The sequence below is a fragment of the Cervus canadensis genome, chromosome 5 (assembly GCF_019320065.1).
Source record: "Cervus canadensis isolate Bull #8, Minnesota chromosome 5, ASM1932006v1, whole genome shotgun sequence".
In the NCBI taxonomy this organism is placed as follows: Eukaryota; Metazoa; Chordata; class Mammalia; order Artiodactyla; family Cervidae; genus Cervus; species Cervus canadensis.
Window position 1 is genome coordinate 63,806,567 of NC_057390.1, and position 16,074 is coordinate 63,822,640.

Below are 16,074 nucleotides of genomic sequence, written 5' to 3' on the forward strand. Positions count from 1 at the left end.
GTATAAAGCACTATAGCAGAGATCTGCTCAAAGAGATGCTAATGAGATGCTTGTGGGATGAGGAAGGACTGAAATGACCACAGAGATTTAGACAAAGAATTGAAACACAAGGATATTTGGAGAACTCCCATGCAAAAAGGAATTATTGGTCTTATTATATATAGCTTCAGGAGACCACCACGGAGCAGTCGGGGAGGAATTCAAGGAGGCAGATTTTGGCTTAACACATGCAACTCTTACAATGAAAGCTTTCCAACAGTGGAGTAGATGGTCTGAACTTTCCACCCCTAGAATTATGTGAGCAACAGCTGAATGACCATCTGTAAACATATGCTGTCCTGAGAACTCCTCCTTTGGGTCTCCTTTATAACTTTAAGTTTCTAAAAGACTTAATTCAATGTCAGCTAAGATATTAATGACTGATTATTGTTTAATTGCTAAAGAGACCAGTACACTTGGAACTATTGTGCATTTTAACAAAAAGTCTTAATGGGAAGTAGATGTAGGGATCTGCCCTGATCAAAAAGAATTTCATTCTATGTCATGAGTGAAACTATTTGGAGAGAGAGCCGTCCCCCAAAGCCTCCACTGCCAGAGGTTATAAACTGGTGGCCAACAAGCCCTCTCTGGTCTGCACATATGTTCTTTTTGATTCACACTGCAATTAAAAAAAAAATTATTACTAACACTTAAAAGTCTGATTTCACCTAAAAATTTTTCATCTCGTATTGAAAAATCAGATCTAGCAACACTGGGCCTGTATTTATCACATGATAATGATTATTAGAGACTGAATAACTTCCCTTTAAAAGTAGCATATACTCTTTGCAATTCACCATACTATCCCCCCTCTCCCCATTGTCACCCCTATACCCAGGCCAAGCATATGGTTGCCATTTGGTGTGGTGCTTAAGTCCCTATTATTTACAGTTCCTGTTCCAAAACATGTAGGAAGTCACCTGCTCTGTGGAAAACCTTTACAGCCCCTTTGACTTTGCATATGTGCCTGGTAAGTTGCTTCAATCACGTCTGACTCTGTGCAACCCTATAGACTGTAGCCAACCAGGCTCCTCTCTCCATGGGATTCTCCAGGCAAGAATACTGGAGTTGTTTGCCATGCCCTCCTCCAGGGATCTTCTTGACTTGGGGACTGAAGCCACATCTCTTACATCTCCTGCATTGGCAGGAAAGTTCTTAACCACTAGTGCCACCTTGGAAGCCCCAGCTTTGACACTGCCTGCTTTTAAATGATTCCCTTTCCCTTCCAATATAGACTCTTTTTTTATATTTCCTAATTAAACAGTTTTGCAGATTAGCCTGTGTGTAATTAGGAGAATTGGCCCAATGTTGGATTGGCCCTGCCTACTTTAGTATGTAAGCAATATTCCAGGAAGAAACTAATTGGAATTAAGCATACAGCTTGCCAACTACTCTACATGTGAAGCTTTTGTCCTCCAGAAATGGAAGGAGGTTATCATCAGCTCCCCACATTATCATTTGAGAAGCAATTGTATTATTTGTACTCTGTTGTTTCCCATTGTTTGTAATAAATAATGACTGAGTGAGTGCAAAGGAAAGCACTTTTAGGCAGCTTAAACCAGACACTTTTAAGCAACATCAAAAAGTGGTTTTGTTCCTTTCACTCTTCATTTTCTTTCAAAAAGCTCATGCCTGGCCCATAGGCACCTCTTATGAATCAGTTGTTTAATTCTCTGCTTGGTCTTCTTTTTCATTCAAAGATATTTCTGTTTGAAGGAGGAATACTCACTTAGAAGGAATACTTCCACTTAGATGGTGGAAATGTAAAATGGTACTCTCACTTAGGAAAACAGTTCTAACAGTCTCTCAAAACGTTAAATATACACCTACCACGTGACCTAGCCATTGTACTCCTAGGTATTTACCCAAGAAAAAAAGAAATTTATGTTCTGACAGAGACTTGTACACAGATATTTATAACTGGTCTATTTTTAAGAGCCAAAAACTGTGAACAACTCAAATGTTCATCAACGCATGAATGGATAAACAACTGTGGTTTTTCATACAACGAATAATACTCAGCAATAAAAAGGAATAGGCTATGCATAAACCTCAAAGTAATTATGGATGAGTCTTAAAATAATTATGCTGAGTATAAAGAAGTCAGACCAAAAAGAAATACTTACCATATGATTCAATTTCATAAAATTTTAGAGAATGCAAACTAATCTACAACAACAGAGAACAGATCAGTGGTTGCATGGTATGGGGAGGGACTGGAAGAAGAGATTATGAAGAGAAACATGGAAACTTCTGAGGGAGGTGGGTGTGTTTACCACTTTGATTGTGGTATTGCCCCTTGATTGTGTAATTGTATCAAAATGTTTCAGTTATACACCTTACATACCTTGTATATCAATTATACCTCACTAAAAAGTAAATAGCTATAAAAGTTTTTTTAAATCTTCTAGAGTAATTTAGGCATCAGAAAGCACTTAATACACACCCAGCTCTATATTATATTTTAGATGTTACATGTCACAATAAGCATTTAATAGGAGAAAAAATTAAAACTAACTCACAAGATAGAAATATCACTAACAATAATTTTGTTAGTGATAACAACAAAGTCTTAGGTGACCAGAGCAAATGGTGAATGTAAAGATATCTCATTTTCAGATCCAATGATTGCTAAAGGATCTTTATTGAGGTCATCACAAAACTATGTGTTCCATATTTAAAAAAAAAAAAAAGAAAAGGAGAGAATACAATAAGTTTATCAATCTATTCTCTGATCTTAACAGTTTTCTTTTTTTAAACTGAGCTATAATTCACATATCCTAAAATTCACCCTTTCAAAGAGTACAATTCAGTAATGTTTGATATACTCACGAAGTTATACAGCTAAAACCACTATCTAATTCCAGAATATATTCATAATCTTAAAAAGAAACACTATACTCTTTAAGCTGTCACTCCCCATTTCTTCCTCTCTCCAGCCCTGGCAACTGCCAGACAATATTCTGTCTTTCTGGATCTGCTAATCTGTGCTATTCATATGGAAATGAAAGGGAATGGAATCATGCAATATGTAGCCTTTCGTGTCTGGCTTCTTTTACTTGGCATGATGTTTTCAAGTTTCATCCACATCACAGCATGTGTCAGAATTTACTTTATATGGATGAATAATATTCCATTGTATGAATACCATATTCATCATTTTATGGATAATTGCATTGTTTCCACTTTTTGGCTATTTTGAATAATGCTACTGTGAACATACATGTACAAGCTTTTGTGTAGATGTACGTTTTCAATTCTCTTGAGTGTATACCTAGGGATAGAATTTCTGGGTCATATGGTAATTCTAGGCTTAACTTTTTGAGGAACTGCCAGACTGTTTTACAAAGCAACTGCACCAATTTACATTCCCACCAGCAATGTACACAGGGTCTAATTTCTTCACCAACACTTGTTATTGTCCATCTCTTTTATTATAGCCATTCTGGTGAGTGTGGAGGGATTTTGATTTATTTCCCTAATAACTAATGATGTTGGGTATCTTCTCATTCAATGACCTTAGTAAGCCTCAGAAAATAAACAGGATTTTATCTGACTGGTACCTGAATAAATGACCACATTCTCCTTCCCTTATTCCCTTTCTCTCCCAAGATGTTGTTTATTCATTCGTTAAAGGAGCTTAGTATTGACACTGACTCAGCCCTGGGTTAAGCACAGCCCAAAATTCTAAAGAAAAAGAAATGATGGCCTCTCTCATCAGGAAGTTTAAATATAAGTCATAATTGAGAATAAAGTGACAAAAAGTCATAATAAATATATATCTTAAAGCTAACTTAAAGAATATGTAAAGAGATGGAGTAAAAGATCATTTCCTGGTAGAAAGTCCTCCCTGAGGCTTTCCAATCTCTAAGCACTTCTTGTAGGAGCTGTAACCCAACACACATGTTGCAAACTCTGGGAGTTGGTGATGGACAGGGAGGCCTAGCGTGCTGCAGTCCATGGGGTCACAAAGAGTCAGACACAACTGAGCGACTGAACTGAAAAAATCCTTAGATGTATTTATTGAGAGAGGCAGGTTCAGGGCTTTGTGAATAGTGTAATTCAATCAGTATGTCCTGGTTCTGTTGTGGCCTGGTATCGCTTGCTGGTAGATCCACTTGACAAAGGTTTTGTTACATAACCTTTACGTGTGAAGGGCTGACATTCCAGTTGGGCTGCTGGGTCAATATTCGGGCTCTTCTGGAGACCAAATGTGCGTCCTATCACAGAAACTGTACCAGGCACTCTGCTCTGGTGTGCCTCCCAGAGCATCATTTCCTCCATCTGCTCCCCAGGCCTGGGGGTTAAATTGTTTGGTTTCCACTGTGGCCGTTCATGGACTGTAGCCATTCATGATGTGTTTCTTCCTAATACCCTGGGGGTGGGCCAGGCCCAACTAGACAGAAATCCTGTCTTACAGAGGACCCCTCAGCAGCACTGCTAAGGCTAGGATATGACCTTAAGAGAAGAGAACTTGGCACATGGCCTGCATTTCCAGCATCTTCTCTCCTTCCACCGATCTTTGAGGAAATAAGAAAAGTAAGCCCAGCAGTGAGGCAGGAAACATTTTGAATCAGCAAAAACATCCAATGGCAGATTTCTGGATGTCCAGCATTCAGACTAAAAACAGAAATGAGTTTCTAAAGGCTAAGCTGAATGAAAAGATATTGTACAATAAGATTCTTCCACAATGCTTGGCACTTAATGCTTGTTGAACCAACAGTGTCATCAATCACATGCCAGGCAGACATCAAAAGAAAAGGCTGAGTCCCTTCACTGTTCATCTGAAACTACCACAACATTGTTAATCGGCTATAACCCAATACAAAATGTTTTTGGTGTTAAAAATAATAATAATAATAACATTTTTTAAAAAAGAAAAAATAAAGAAAACTATTTAGTTCATCCTTCTAAATTTAGCAATCCTATGTATGCATCAACATGCATATCTAAATTCTTAATACTCATACTGTTGCAGTGAAAAGGAAAATAGAGGAATTAGGTTTTTTTTTTTTCCTTTCCCTTTCCTGAGAACAAAGAAAATAAAGAAAACAGTGAACAGGTCAGGGAAGAAATATAAACACATCTGAAAGAGTTGATCACTCCTAGTTTTACTTTTAACTCTTCCTAGTCTGTAGTCTGTGACTAGATTTGCTTTTCACAAACTAACCTGACACTCTGTAAATTATATCCTGCATGTGTGGTCCCTAGCTCTGCATGAGTTACATCCTGCATGTACTGCCCCTTAACTCTATGCTAACTACTTCCCGTACCTGGTGCTTACCTTTCCCGAGTTCTCCCTTTGCAGACCACCCCTTGTAGCTTTTTGCATTTCAGAAAGAAGGCCACAGGAAAATAAACCAGAGATAGTAATATTAGTCGCTCAGTCATGTCTGACTCTTTGTGAACCCATGGACTGTAGCCTACCAGGCTCCTCAGTCCGTGGGATTTTCCAGGCAAGAATACTAGAGTGGGTAGCCATTCCCTTCTCCAGGGGATCTTCCCAGCCCAGGAATCAAACCCAGGTCTCCCACACTGCAGGCAGACTCTTTACTGTCTGAGCTACCAGGGACCTGTCTTCGTAATGCCAGCTACAACTATTTTGAAGCAATACAAGAAGGAGAAGGATACAAGACTCTCACTACGTTGTTCGCATCACACACCCCAGACTATAAGCCCCTGTTTGTTACCACCAAAATCTTGGCTTTCTCTGTCCACTGAAGCGAAATGAAAAATTACAAAGACAGAGTTTGGGGGAACTAGAAAGATGGCTTGAATCCTCAGCTGGATGAGGGAAGAACGCAGCAGGCCAGTGCCCGCCACCGCAGGGAGTCAGAGGGGATCATATAGATGGGCCTCCCAGTCTGGGGTATGGAATAAGGAGCAAAGTGAGAATCTGGCATTCTTCTTCATGCATTGTTTCAAAACGGTCATAGCTGGCATCAGGTAGCCTGGTAACTGGATCTAAAAAAGCCATGTGCCCATGACCTTAATAGAGTTCAAAACTAAGGCAGTGAATACTCATACATTTAGTACCCAGTTTTGCTGCTTGCCAATTACATATTATTTGATCTTGGGCAAGTCATTTACAACGTCAAACTTTCAGTTTCCTTACAGTGAAGTTCGTTCATAGCTCTCAACAGCCCTCTGCTAACTTGTTTCTCCTTGTGACACCCTTAGAGCCTCTAGGTTCCTTTCCTTTCCTTCGGGTTCCCTGCCTCCCAGCCAGGCCAGCTCCACTTTCCTGCAAAACGGGCAAACCTGCCAAAAACAAAAATAAAATAAGCTTTAAAAAAAATCACAGTGTTACTCTCTAAATGAGTCATATGTCACGAGACATTGAGGACTCATTTTAGCCTCATGGTAAAGAGCATGCTGGCTGAGTTCTAAGCACATGGCACCTGACACCCAACAGACCTGGATTCCAGTTCTGATCCTGACCACCAGCTGTGTGATCGGGGACCAGCTAGTTAACCTCGCTAAGCTTGGTTTTCTCATTCATACCTCCCTGTAGTGAGGTTTAAATGACATGAGACATTGACAACACTTAGTACAGAGTCTGGCACACAAAGAGGGAGCAGTTGATATCAGTTATTATTCTCTTGGCAAACATGACCTCTAAATGAGTTTCCTGGGAATGAAGGTGACATATATTCATGCCATTTATTAAAGTTTGGAAGAGTCCCCTATACTAGTCCTTTAATTCCATTCTTCCTCCAGTGAAAATCTCCATTTGAATAGCACTTTACACTGCCAGATCCACTTTCACAAATATTGCACTTTGACTTCTAACTTTTAGTCTTTTTCTTTTTTTTTTAGTGCCACACAGCATTATCCCACGCCCCAATTTTTATATACAAAAGGATGACAAAAATAAAAGAAAATGAAGTATTGGCGATTAGTTCCCATCAAACTTAAGCAAATATTCCTAAACATTTAATAAGTTAATTAGCTGGGTTTTTTTTCTCCTTAGTAAGAGGATCATTATTTTTACTTTATGAAGGTATTGTGTTAATTCAGTGTGAATTATGCCAACATGAAATTAACATGCAGGGCTAGAGGCCAGTGAGCTATATTATCTCTTCTATTTGGAGAGAAGAGAGCACTAGTTGCACTAGGACTTATGTCAGTTCAAACGGGAAATACTTGACAACCGGCCACCCATAAACAAGACATGTCTTCTCTGGTGAGTACAGCTACTCCTACCTAACATTAGGTGTTCCTACTGTGTGCCCTGCAGAGACAGGAGAGCTGAAACTGTTGTCAAACAAATTCTAAACATAGAGGAATGCTTTTCTAGCTGTCGAAGAAAAGACAAAAGGACAACGTCAAATGATACCTAGTCACATGCTACACTATTCAGGACAGGCTGTGAATGCCAGAAGACAGTGGTCTTCAAAAACCCTAGGCACCTTGAGTTCTAAAGAAATCCTTCCCTGTGCATCCAATGTATAAAAGAGACACAGGAGGCCTTCTGGTGGCAGACATCACAGGTTTTAAAACTGCCACGACTTGAGAGATGGGTAAGGTTTGCAGGACACAGGTGAGGGAGAGGCATTCCAGCGAGGAGGAACAGTAAAGGCAAATCCAAGGTGGGAATTTAAAGTAAGAAGTTCGGTGCCTTCCTGGTGGACAACTAGTGAGAAGGTAGTGATTGAGTGGTGAAAGGCTCCCACACGGATGCTTCTGTTTCCCAGCTTGAACTGATTTTGAATATTTTAAGCTTGATGAATAGTTAACAAGTACCCTAAATCAGGGCAGATGGGAAATTTAAAGTTAACATTGTGCAGTCAATTAAGATGTCTCGTCATTATTCTTTATTTCAGAATCATTTCAAGTAGTCGTGAGAGGGAATGGCTTCCGACACGCCCGCAACGTGGACAGGGTCCTCTGCAGCTTTAAGATCAACGAGTCAGTCACGCTCAGTAAGTTCTTGCCGAGTTTGGGGGTTTCTGCCACTGGCTTCTGGGAAGGGGGAGTTCCCAGCCACCTTCCCGGAAAGCCACACCCAGGAAACTACAGAGAAGGGTCCTCCCTGCTAGAAAGGCCACCAGCAAAGGGCATAACTGGCCCCTGCGGTCCCCTTGCTCCCATAAGGAGAGGCAGCAGGCACTTGTTTCCGAGTCCACAGCATACATGTACCAAGTTCCAGACTCTCAGGCCCTGACTGGTTAGGGTGTACAGAGCTCCACATGGCTTAGTGAGATATCAGGACTCTCAAGCAAAAGAGGAAAAAAATAGGTGTTCTAAATTTATTAATTCTGAGTAAACTAAAAGCCAAAAAAATCTCATCAGGGTAGATACCTGACCTGAGATGCAGGAAGATGGATGTAAAACTAAGTGCATTTCACGGGAAATATGAATTCTCACAACATTGGCACATTCACAAGACATTTGTAGCAGGGAAGTTAAAGACATGTGTGACTCAGATTACTGTCCAGGAAAGATGGGGCAGATGGATTATGTTAAGACAGATGGCCAGGAGTCCCTGTTATTATTTACATCTGGCATTCATCCCACAGATAATTACTGGTTCAGTATCTGTAGCAGTAAACAGCAATTATAGACTGTATTTTCTACAGTGCTAGGACCTTTTAAATACCTCACATCTTTTTGCCACAACAGCTCTGGGAGGTAGCAAGATAAAGAAGATGGAGAGGATACTCATTTATTGACCTTTCACACTGGTTTTATCCTCCTGTTAGCATTGTGGAGTAGGTACTATCCTGTTTTTAAAAAGGAAGAACTGAAGGGTATGCCTTTTTCCCTCTTTAGCATCTCAAAACCCGCTTGAATATTTAAACAAAGATATGCAATGGCTTCTTTACAAACATCTGGAATTCCTGTATATGGAGAAACTCCAGAGATTTGAAATATTCAGTTATTTTTTCCTGATACTTAGAAATGCCCTCACATATCCAGAATGTACTTGCTATTTGAAAACATTTTCAAGTATCCTGTCATAGTGTGACAGTTGGACATGCATCCCCTACAGAATCTTTCCTTTTTATTTTCCTCCTTTAATTTGTGATGTTCAAGTCCACCTTCCCTCTCTCCTCTTAATCTTAAATCTAAGATTAGAAACTCCTGAGGATTAAACTCAAAAGACATCAACACCTTCCAAAGAAGGCTTCCCAGACAAGCAAGCCTTTAGAACCAACTCCTCTCTGAACATGCATGGCCATGAGTATAGCATTGCTGTTGCTTGAAAGGTTACCCAGAGATTCTATACTAAGATAACAAAAAAATGCAAATTTTTTATGATGGATTTATAGAATGACATTTTAAACATGTATTTTCCAGCTTCTCCATAAAATTTTATTTCTTGGGAAACTAGCTTCTTTTCCTTTCCTAATATAAACTTGCAAACACCTGCACAGTCTGTTCATCTAATACATATTTAAAAAGAAATAAAGTCTGTTGGGTTTAGTTTAAACCACAAACCTAATTATGCTTTCAACACAGGCACTGACAGCTTGGAGAAGAGAAAGGCAGTGACTCAACCATATTATATACCGCAAGCAACACTCCTGAACTCAAACAAACAGTTATTTAAAATATCTTAGCTAAGGGGGAAATACTGGAATTTTTTTTTTAATTGTCTTTATTTGTTCATTTATATTCAGTAAAGTAAGAAACTATGGAGGATAGAAAAGATAAATAAATTTTAAAATGCAACGTATTCAATTTTTCATCTTTCTGTCAACTTTATGAATGTAACTATGTCATTGAGTTGTCCCATAAAATAAGACAAATTCAGATTCTCTTACTTTTCCCAATCTCCTTTCCCACTTCCATGTCCATGTTTTAAAATATTATGTTTTCATTTTTATAGTATATATTTCCTCTTTCAAGATTTTTTCTTAAATACTGCATTACATTTTATAACAAAAAAGAGAATAGAATTCCCTTATTAATCAAAAAATGACTAATTGAGAGCCCAATAATGAAGCTATGGTTTTTATTGTATAAGCCTTGAAGTCTTCAAGAAATAATGTATTATTTGTAGCAGATTATGTTAAGAAAAACAGTTAAGTAAAAAATAACAAATTTAAAAAATTACATTTATAGTGAGATATATTAACATAACTGTACAAGCCTTTAGATGAGTAATAAAAAATTAAAGCTATACAGCAAATATATATACTTTTTTTTAAAGTGGCTATGAATGCCCTTTAACATGTATTGCACTAAGACACAAATAAACCACCAACATATTAATGCCAAAATGTTGAAATTGTTCCCATATATTCTTAGATGATAAATATAACCAGAAAATAAAAAGCATAGGTTAATACCTATGTCCATCCTGCTTTCCTTGCCTTTGCTTAAAAATAAAATAAATCAACCACTTAGGAATCTAAAATTTGGCAACCTGTTTCTGGTCAATGGTTCCAAAATTATGCATGAAATATGATGTAAAAACTGTGACATGTGGTCTTGCTCAAAGGAATGAGGAGGAAACCCCCAGGTACAGGAAACAAAAAGGGAATGCAAAATCTAAGCAGAAGGCAATGCTGTGAGGGCTCTAGGCCTGAGGGATCTTCAGGCTGTGATCTCAGTACTGATATAGATATAGGATACCAGCAAGTTCAGTTCAGTTCAGCTCAGTCGCTCAGTCATGTCCAACTCTTTGTGACCCCATGAACCGCAGCATGCCAGGCCTCCCTGTCCATCACCAACTGCCGGAGTCCACCCAAACCCATGTCCACTGAGTTGGTGATGCCATCCAACCACCTCATCCTCTGTGGTCCCCTTCTCCTCCTGCCTTCAATCTTTCCCAGCACCAGGTCTTTTCCAATGAGTCAGCGCTTCACATCAGGGGGCCAAAGTATTGGAGTTTCAGCTTCAACATCAGTCCTTCCAATGAATACCCAGGACTGACCTCCTTTAGGATGGACTGGTTGGATCTCCTTGCAGTCCAAGGGAATTTCAAGAGTCTTCTCCAAACACAGTTCAAAAGCATCAATTCTTCAGCACTCAGCTTTCTTTATAGTCCAACTCTCACATCCATACATGACTACTGGAAAAACCATAGCCTTGACTAGATGGATCTTTGTTGACAAAGTAATGTCTCTGCTTTTTAATATGCTGTCCAGGTTGGTCATGACTTTCCTTCCAAGGAATAAACGTCTTTTATTTTCATGGCTGCAATCACCATCTGCAGTGATTTTGGAGCCCCCAAAAATAAAGTCAGCCACTGTTTCCACTGTTTCCCCATCTATTTGCCATGAAGTGATGGGACCGGATGCCATGATCTTAGTTTTCTTAATGTTGAGCTTTAAGCTCAGCTTTTTCAGTCTCCTCTTTCACTTTCATCAATAGGCTCTTTAGTTCTTCTTCACTTTCTGCCATAACGGTGGTATCATCTGTGTATCTGAGGTTATTGATATTTCTCCCGGCAATCTTGATTCCAGTTTGTGCTTCCTCCAGCCCAGTGTTTCTCATGATGTACTCTGGCATATAAGTTAAATAAGCAGGATAACAATATACAGCCTTGATGTACTCCTGTTCCTATTTGGAAAGCAGGCAAAAACAGAGCCGCCTGTAGAAATCAGGCTCCAGAGGCTGTAACACACATTAAATGGGTACAAGGCAAGCTGCTCAGTGATTCAGGAAAGCAGGCAGGGGAGTAAGGTAAGATGTTCTACCAACCACATGATACAGAAGCACCAAAATGTGTCTGTGGCCATCCTGATTGCTGTGGCCCTGGCTGAGGCAGTATACATCCAGTCCAACCTCCACCACTCCTGAAGCCATAACTCCCTCTGAAAATGGGCTCACAGCACCAAATGATAAATCATATGACAATAGCTGAAAGAAAAGGGAGAACAAGCAAGAAGACTAGGGAGCATTTTAAAAGAGAAGGTAAAATAAACATATTTAAAGTGTATTAAAACAAGAAAACATCTCAAAAAATCTAACTTTACACCTAAAGGAACTAGAAAAATAAGAACAAACAAAACCCAAAGTCATTAGAAGGGAAGAAATAAAGATCAAAGTGGAAATAAGCAAAATAGAGAGTTAGGAAGCAATAGAAAAGGTTAATGAAACAAAGAGGTGTTTTTTTTTTTAAAGACAGACAAAGTTGACAAACCTTTAACCAAATTCATCAAGAATAAAAGAGAAAGGATTCAAATAAATAAAAAAAGAGAAATGACAACTGACAACAGAGAAATACAAAGGATCATAAAATATTACTACAAACAATTATGTGATAATAAAATAGACAACCTAGAAGAAATGGATAAATGCCTAGAAAAGTGCAATCTCCCAAAACTGAATCAGGAAGAAATATAAAAAATGAACAGACTAATAATTACCAATAGTGAAACTGAATCATTACTTTAAAAAACTTCCAACCAAAAAACTCTAGGACCACACAGTTTCACAGAGAAATTCTACTAAACTTCAAAGAAGAAATTTATCCTTCTCAAACTATTTTTGAAAAATGAAGAGGAAGGAATACTTCTGAACTCATCCTACAAGGGTAACATCACCCTAATATCAAAGCCAGACAATGATACCACCAAAAATAATTATGTTATTATCACTGATGAATGTAAATGCAGAAGTCCTCAACAAAATGTTAGCAAACTGAATTCAACAGCAGGTTGAAAGGGATCATACACCATGATCAAGTAGGATTTACCCCAGGAATGCATGGATGATTCAGTATCCACAAATCAATCAACATAATACACCATGTTAACTAACTGAAGAATAAAAAACATATGATCATCTCCACAGATGCAGCAAAAGCTTCTGACAAAATTCAACATCCTTTTATGATAAAAACTCTTCACAAAGTGAGCATAGAAGGAACATACTTCAACATAATAAAGGCCATGTATGACAAACGACAGGCAATATCATAATCAATGGTGAAAAGCTGGAAGCTCCTGGAAGATCAGGAGCAAAACAAGGATCCCTTCTCGCCACTATTTTTTTTTTAACATGGAAGTGGAAGTCCTAGGCACAACAATCAGAAAAGGAAAAGAAATAAAAGGAATCCAAATAAAATTGGAAAGGAAGAAGTAAAACTGTCACTATTTGCACATGGTATGGTTCTATACACAGAAAATTCTAAAGACACTAACAAAAACTATTTGAACTGAAATAAGTTTAGTAAGGTTGTAGGGAACGAAAGTAATATACAGAAATATGTTGCATTTCTAAATACTAATTATGAACTATTAGAGAAATTAATAAAACAATCACATTTTTTACAGCTGTCTCAAAAAGAATAAAATAATTTGAGATAAATCTGATCAAAGAAGAAAAAGCCCTGAAAGCTATAAGAGATTGATCAAAGAAATTGAAGACAACAAAACAAATGGAAGGATACTTTGTGCTCATGGATTGGAAGAATCAATATTGTTAAAATGACTACACTACCCAAAGAAATCTATAGATTCAGTGCAATCCCATAAAAATACCAATGGCATTTATCACAGAGCTAGAACAAATAACTCTAAAATTTGTATGAGTACACAAAAGACCCCAAATAGCCACAACAATCTTGGGAAAGAAGAACAAAGCTAGAGCTGTCACACTCCGGGATTTCAAGCCATACTACAAAGCTACAGTTGTCAAACCACTATGTACTGGCATGAAAACAAACACATAGATCAATGGAACAGAATAAAGAGCCCCAAAATAAACCCATGCTTATATGGTCAATTAATCTACAACAAAGCAGGCAAGAATATACAATGGGAAAAGACAGCCTCTTTAATAAGTGGTGTCAGGAAAACTGTACTGCTCTGTGTAATAGAATCAGTCTGGACTATTTTCTCACACCACATACAAAAATAAATTCAAAAGTGGATTAAAGACTTAACTGTAAGGCCTGAAACCACAAAACTAGAAGAAAACATAGGCAATATGCACTTTGACATCTGTCTTAACAATATTTTTTTGGATCTGTCTCCTCAGGCAAGGGAAAAAAAAAACAAAAATAAACAAATGGGACTACACTAAAACTAAAAGCTTTTACACAGAAAAGGAACCTATCAATAGAAGGAAAGGCCACCTGCTGAATGAGAGAAGACATTTTCAAACTATGTATCTGATAAAGGGTTAATATTCAAAATATACAAAGAACTCATACAACTCAACATCTAAAAAAGTAAACAGCGCAATTAAAAAATGGGTAAAGAACTGGGTAGACATTTTTCCAAAGAAGATATGCAGACAGTCAATAGGCACATAGAAAGATGCTGAACATCATTAACCATCAGGGAAATGCAAATCAAAACCACAAAGAGATACTAACTCATACCTGTCAGAATGGCTATCATCCAAAGATGATAAAGTGTTGGCAAAGATGTGGAGAAAAGGGAACACTCGTGCAGTGTTGGTGGGAATGTAAACTGGTGCCGCCAGTTGGAGGACAGTATGGAGTTTCCACAAAAACTTAAAAGTAGAACTGCTATATGATCTAGCAATTTCACTTCTGAGTATTTACCTGAAGAAAACAAAAACACTGATTTGAAAAAATATATGCATATTACTGTTCACTACAGCATTATTTACAGTAGCCAAGATGTGGAAGCAACTTACATCCATCCATAGATGAATGGATGAGGAACATGTGATATGTGTGTGTGTGTCTGTTGTATGCTAAGTTGCTTCAATTGCTTCCAACTCTTTATGACCCTATGGACTGTAGCCCACCAGGCTCCTCTGTCCACATATATACACAACTTAGTGGATAGACTAAGCAATGTGATTAGACACAGATAAAGATGAAATGCATGAACTGGAAGAGAGATGTGAGGAAATATTACCCCTCAACCAAAGCACTTGACCCAGATTTTTTCATCTGTGTTTTACCAGATTTTAAGGACAAATGATTCATATCTGATACACATTCTTCTAGAGAAAAGTAGAGCAAAAGCATTTTAATTAACTTATGAAAATTATATAATCTTGACTTTTTAAAAACTGGACAAGACACTAGTAGTAGAGTATATTTGAAATTGATTTCTTTGATGACAAACATACAGATAAACTATTGGTAAACAAAAATCCAGCAATGTATTTTAAAAGGACCAGGATAAGTAATACCATTTTAAAAACTAAGGGGGGAGTTTTCCTCTCACATAGCAAATTTTTTGATGCCAAGAAGACATTAAAATTCACTATCGATTCCAAAGTTTAAAAATACATACTTTTAGGGACTTCCCTGGTGGTCCAAGAATTTGCCTGCCAATGCAGGGGACATGGGTTCAGTCCTTGGTATGGGAAGATTCCACATGCCCCGAGCAACTGAGCCCATGCACCACAAATACTGAACCCACACTCTCAAGCCTGAGAGCTGCAACTACTGAAGCCCAAGCGCCCTAGAGTCTGTGTTCCATGACAAGAGAAGCTACCGCAATAAGAAGCCCGAATACTTCAACTCCAGCGTTAGCGCCAGCTCTCCGCAACTAGAAAAAGTCCACGTGCAGCAAAGAAGACCCAGTGCAGCCATAAATAAATAAATAAAATTATTTTTTTAAAAAGAAAAAAAGTCACAGGAAAAATAGAGCAGCAGCATATAAACTCGAGAAAGAACTAAATTTAACCAAACTTGTAAAGACATATACGAAGAAAGTTATACAACTCTGTGAGGGAAATGAAGACAATGTAAGTAAATAGAGAGCCAGTATAGACTCATGGCATAGAACACACACTGGAACCAAACCACCCAGGAAAAGCACCCTGACTCTGTCTTAAAGCTTTGTGACTGTGGCCGTTTACTTAACTTCTCTAAGCCTCAATTTCTCCAGCTGTAAAATGAGTATGGCAATAATAGCACCTCCGTGGTGGATTCCTATAACATTTCAGTGTAATAATTAGGGCCTAGAACAGGGCCAAGCATGCAGTAAGCAGCTGATCAACATTGGCTGATAGTATTAATTTATTATTATCATTATCACTATTATTCAGTGAAGCAGCAACTGAGGATTGTAGAGACATCTGTTGTCTTCAAATTAATATTTACTTTTACTGCAGTCCTAATGAAAAGTCCAATGGGACTTTTGAAGT

The 16,074-nt window shown here is 38.1% G+C and overlaps 1 protein-coding gene across 1 annotated transcript in view; it reads left to right on the forward strand.

Moving 5' to 3' along the window:
* ANTXR1 (ANTXR cell adhesion molecule 1) overlaps positions 1-16,074 on the forward strand; it is a 252,763-nt gene that overhangs the window by 79,775 nt on the left and 156,914 nt on the right. Inside the window, exon 10 of the mRNA XM_043468945.1 lies at positions 7,866-7,964. Coding sequence (XP_043324880.1) covers positions 7,866-7,964 — 99 coding nt within the window. The remainder of the gene's footprint in view (positions 1-7,865; positions 7,965-16,074) is intronic.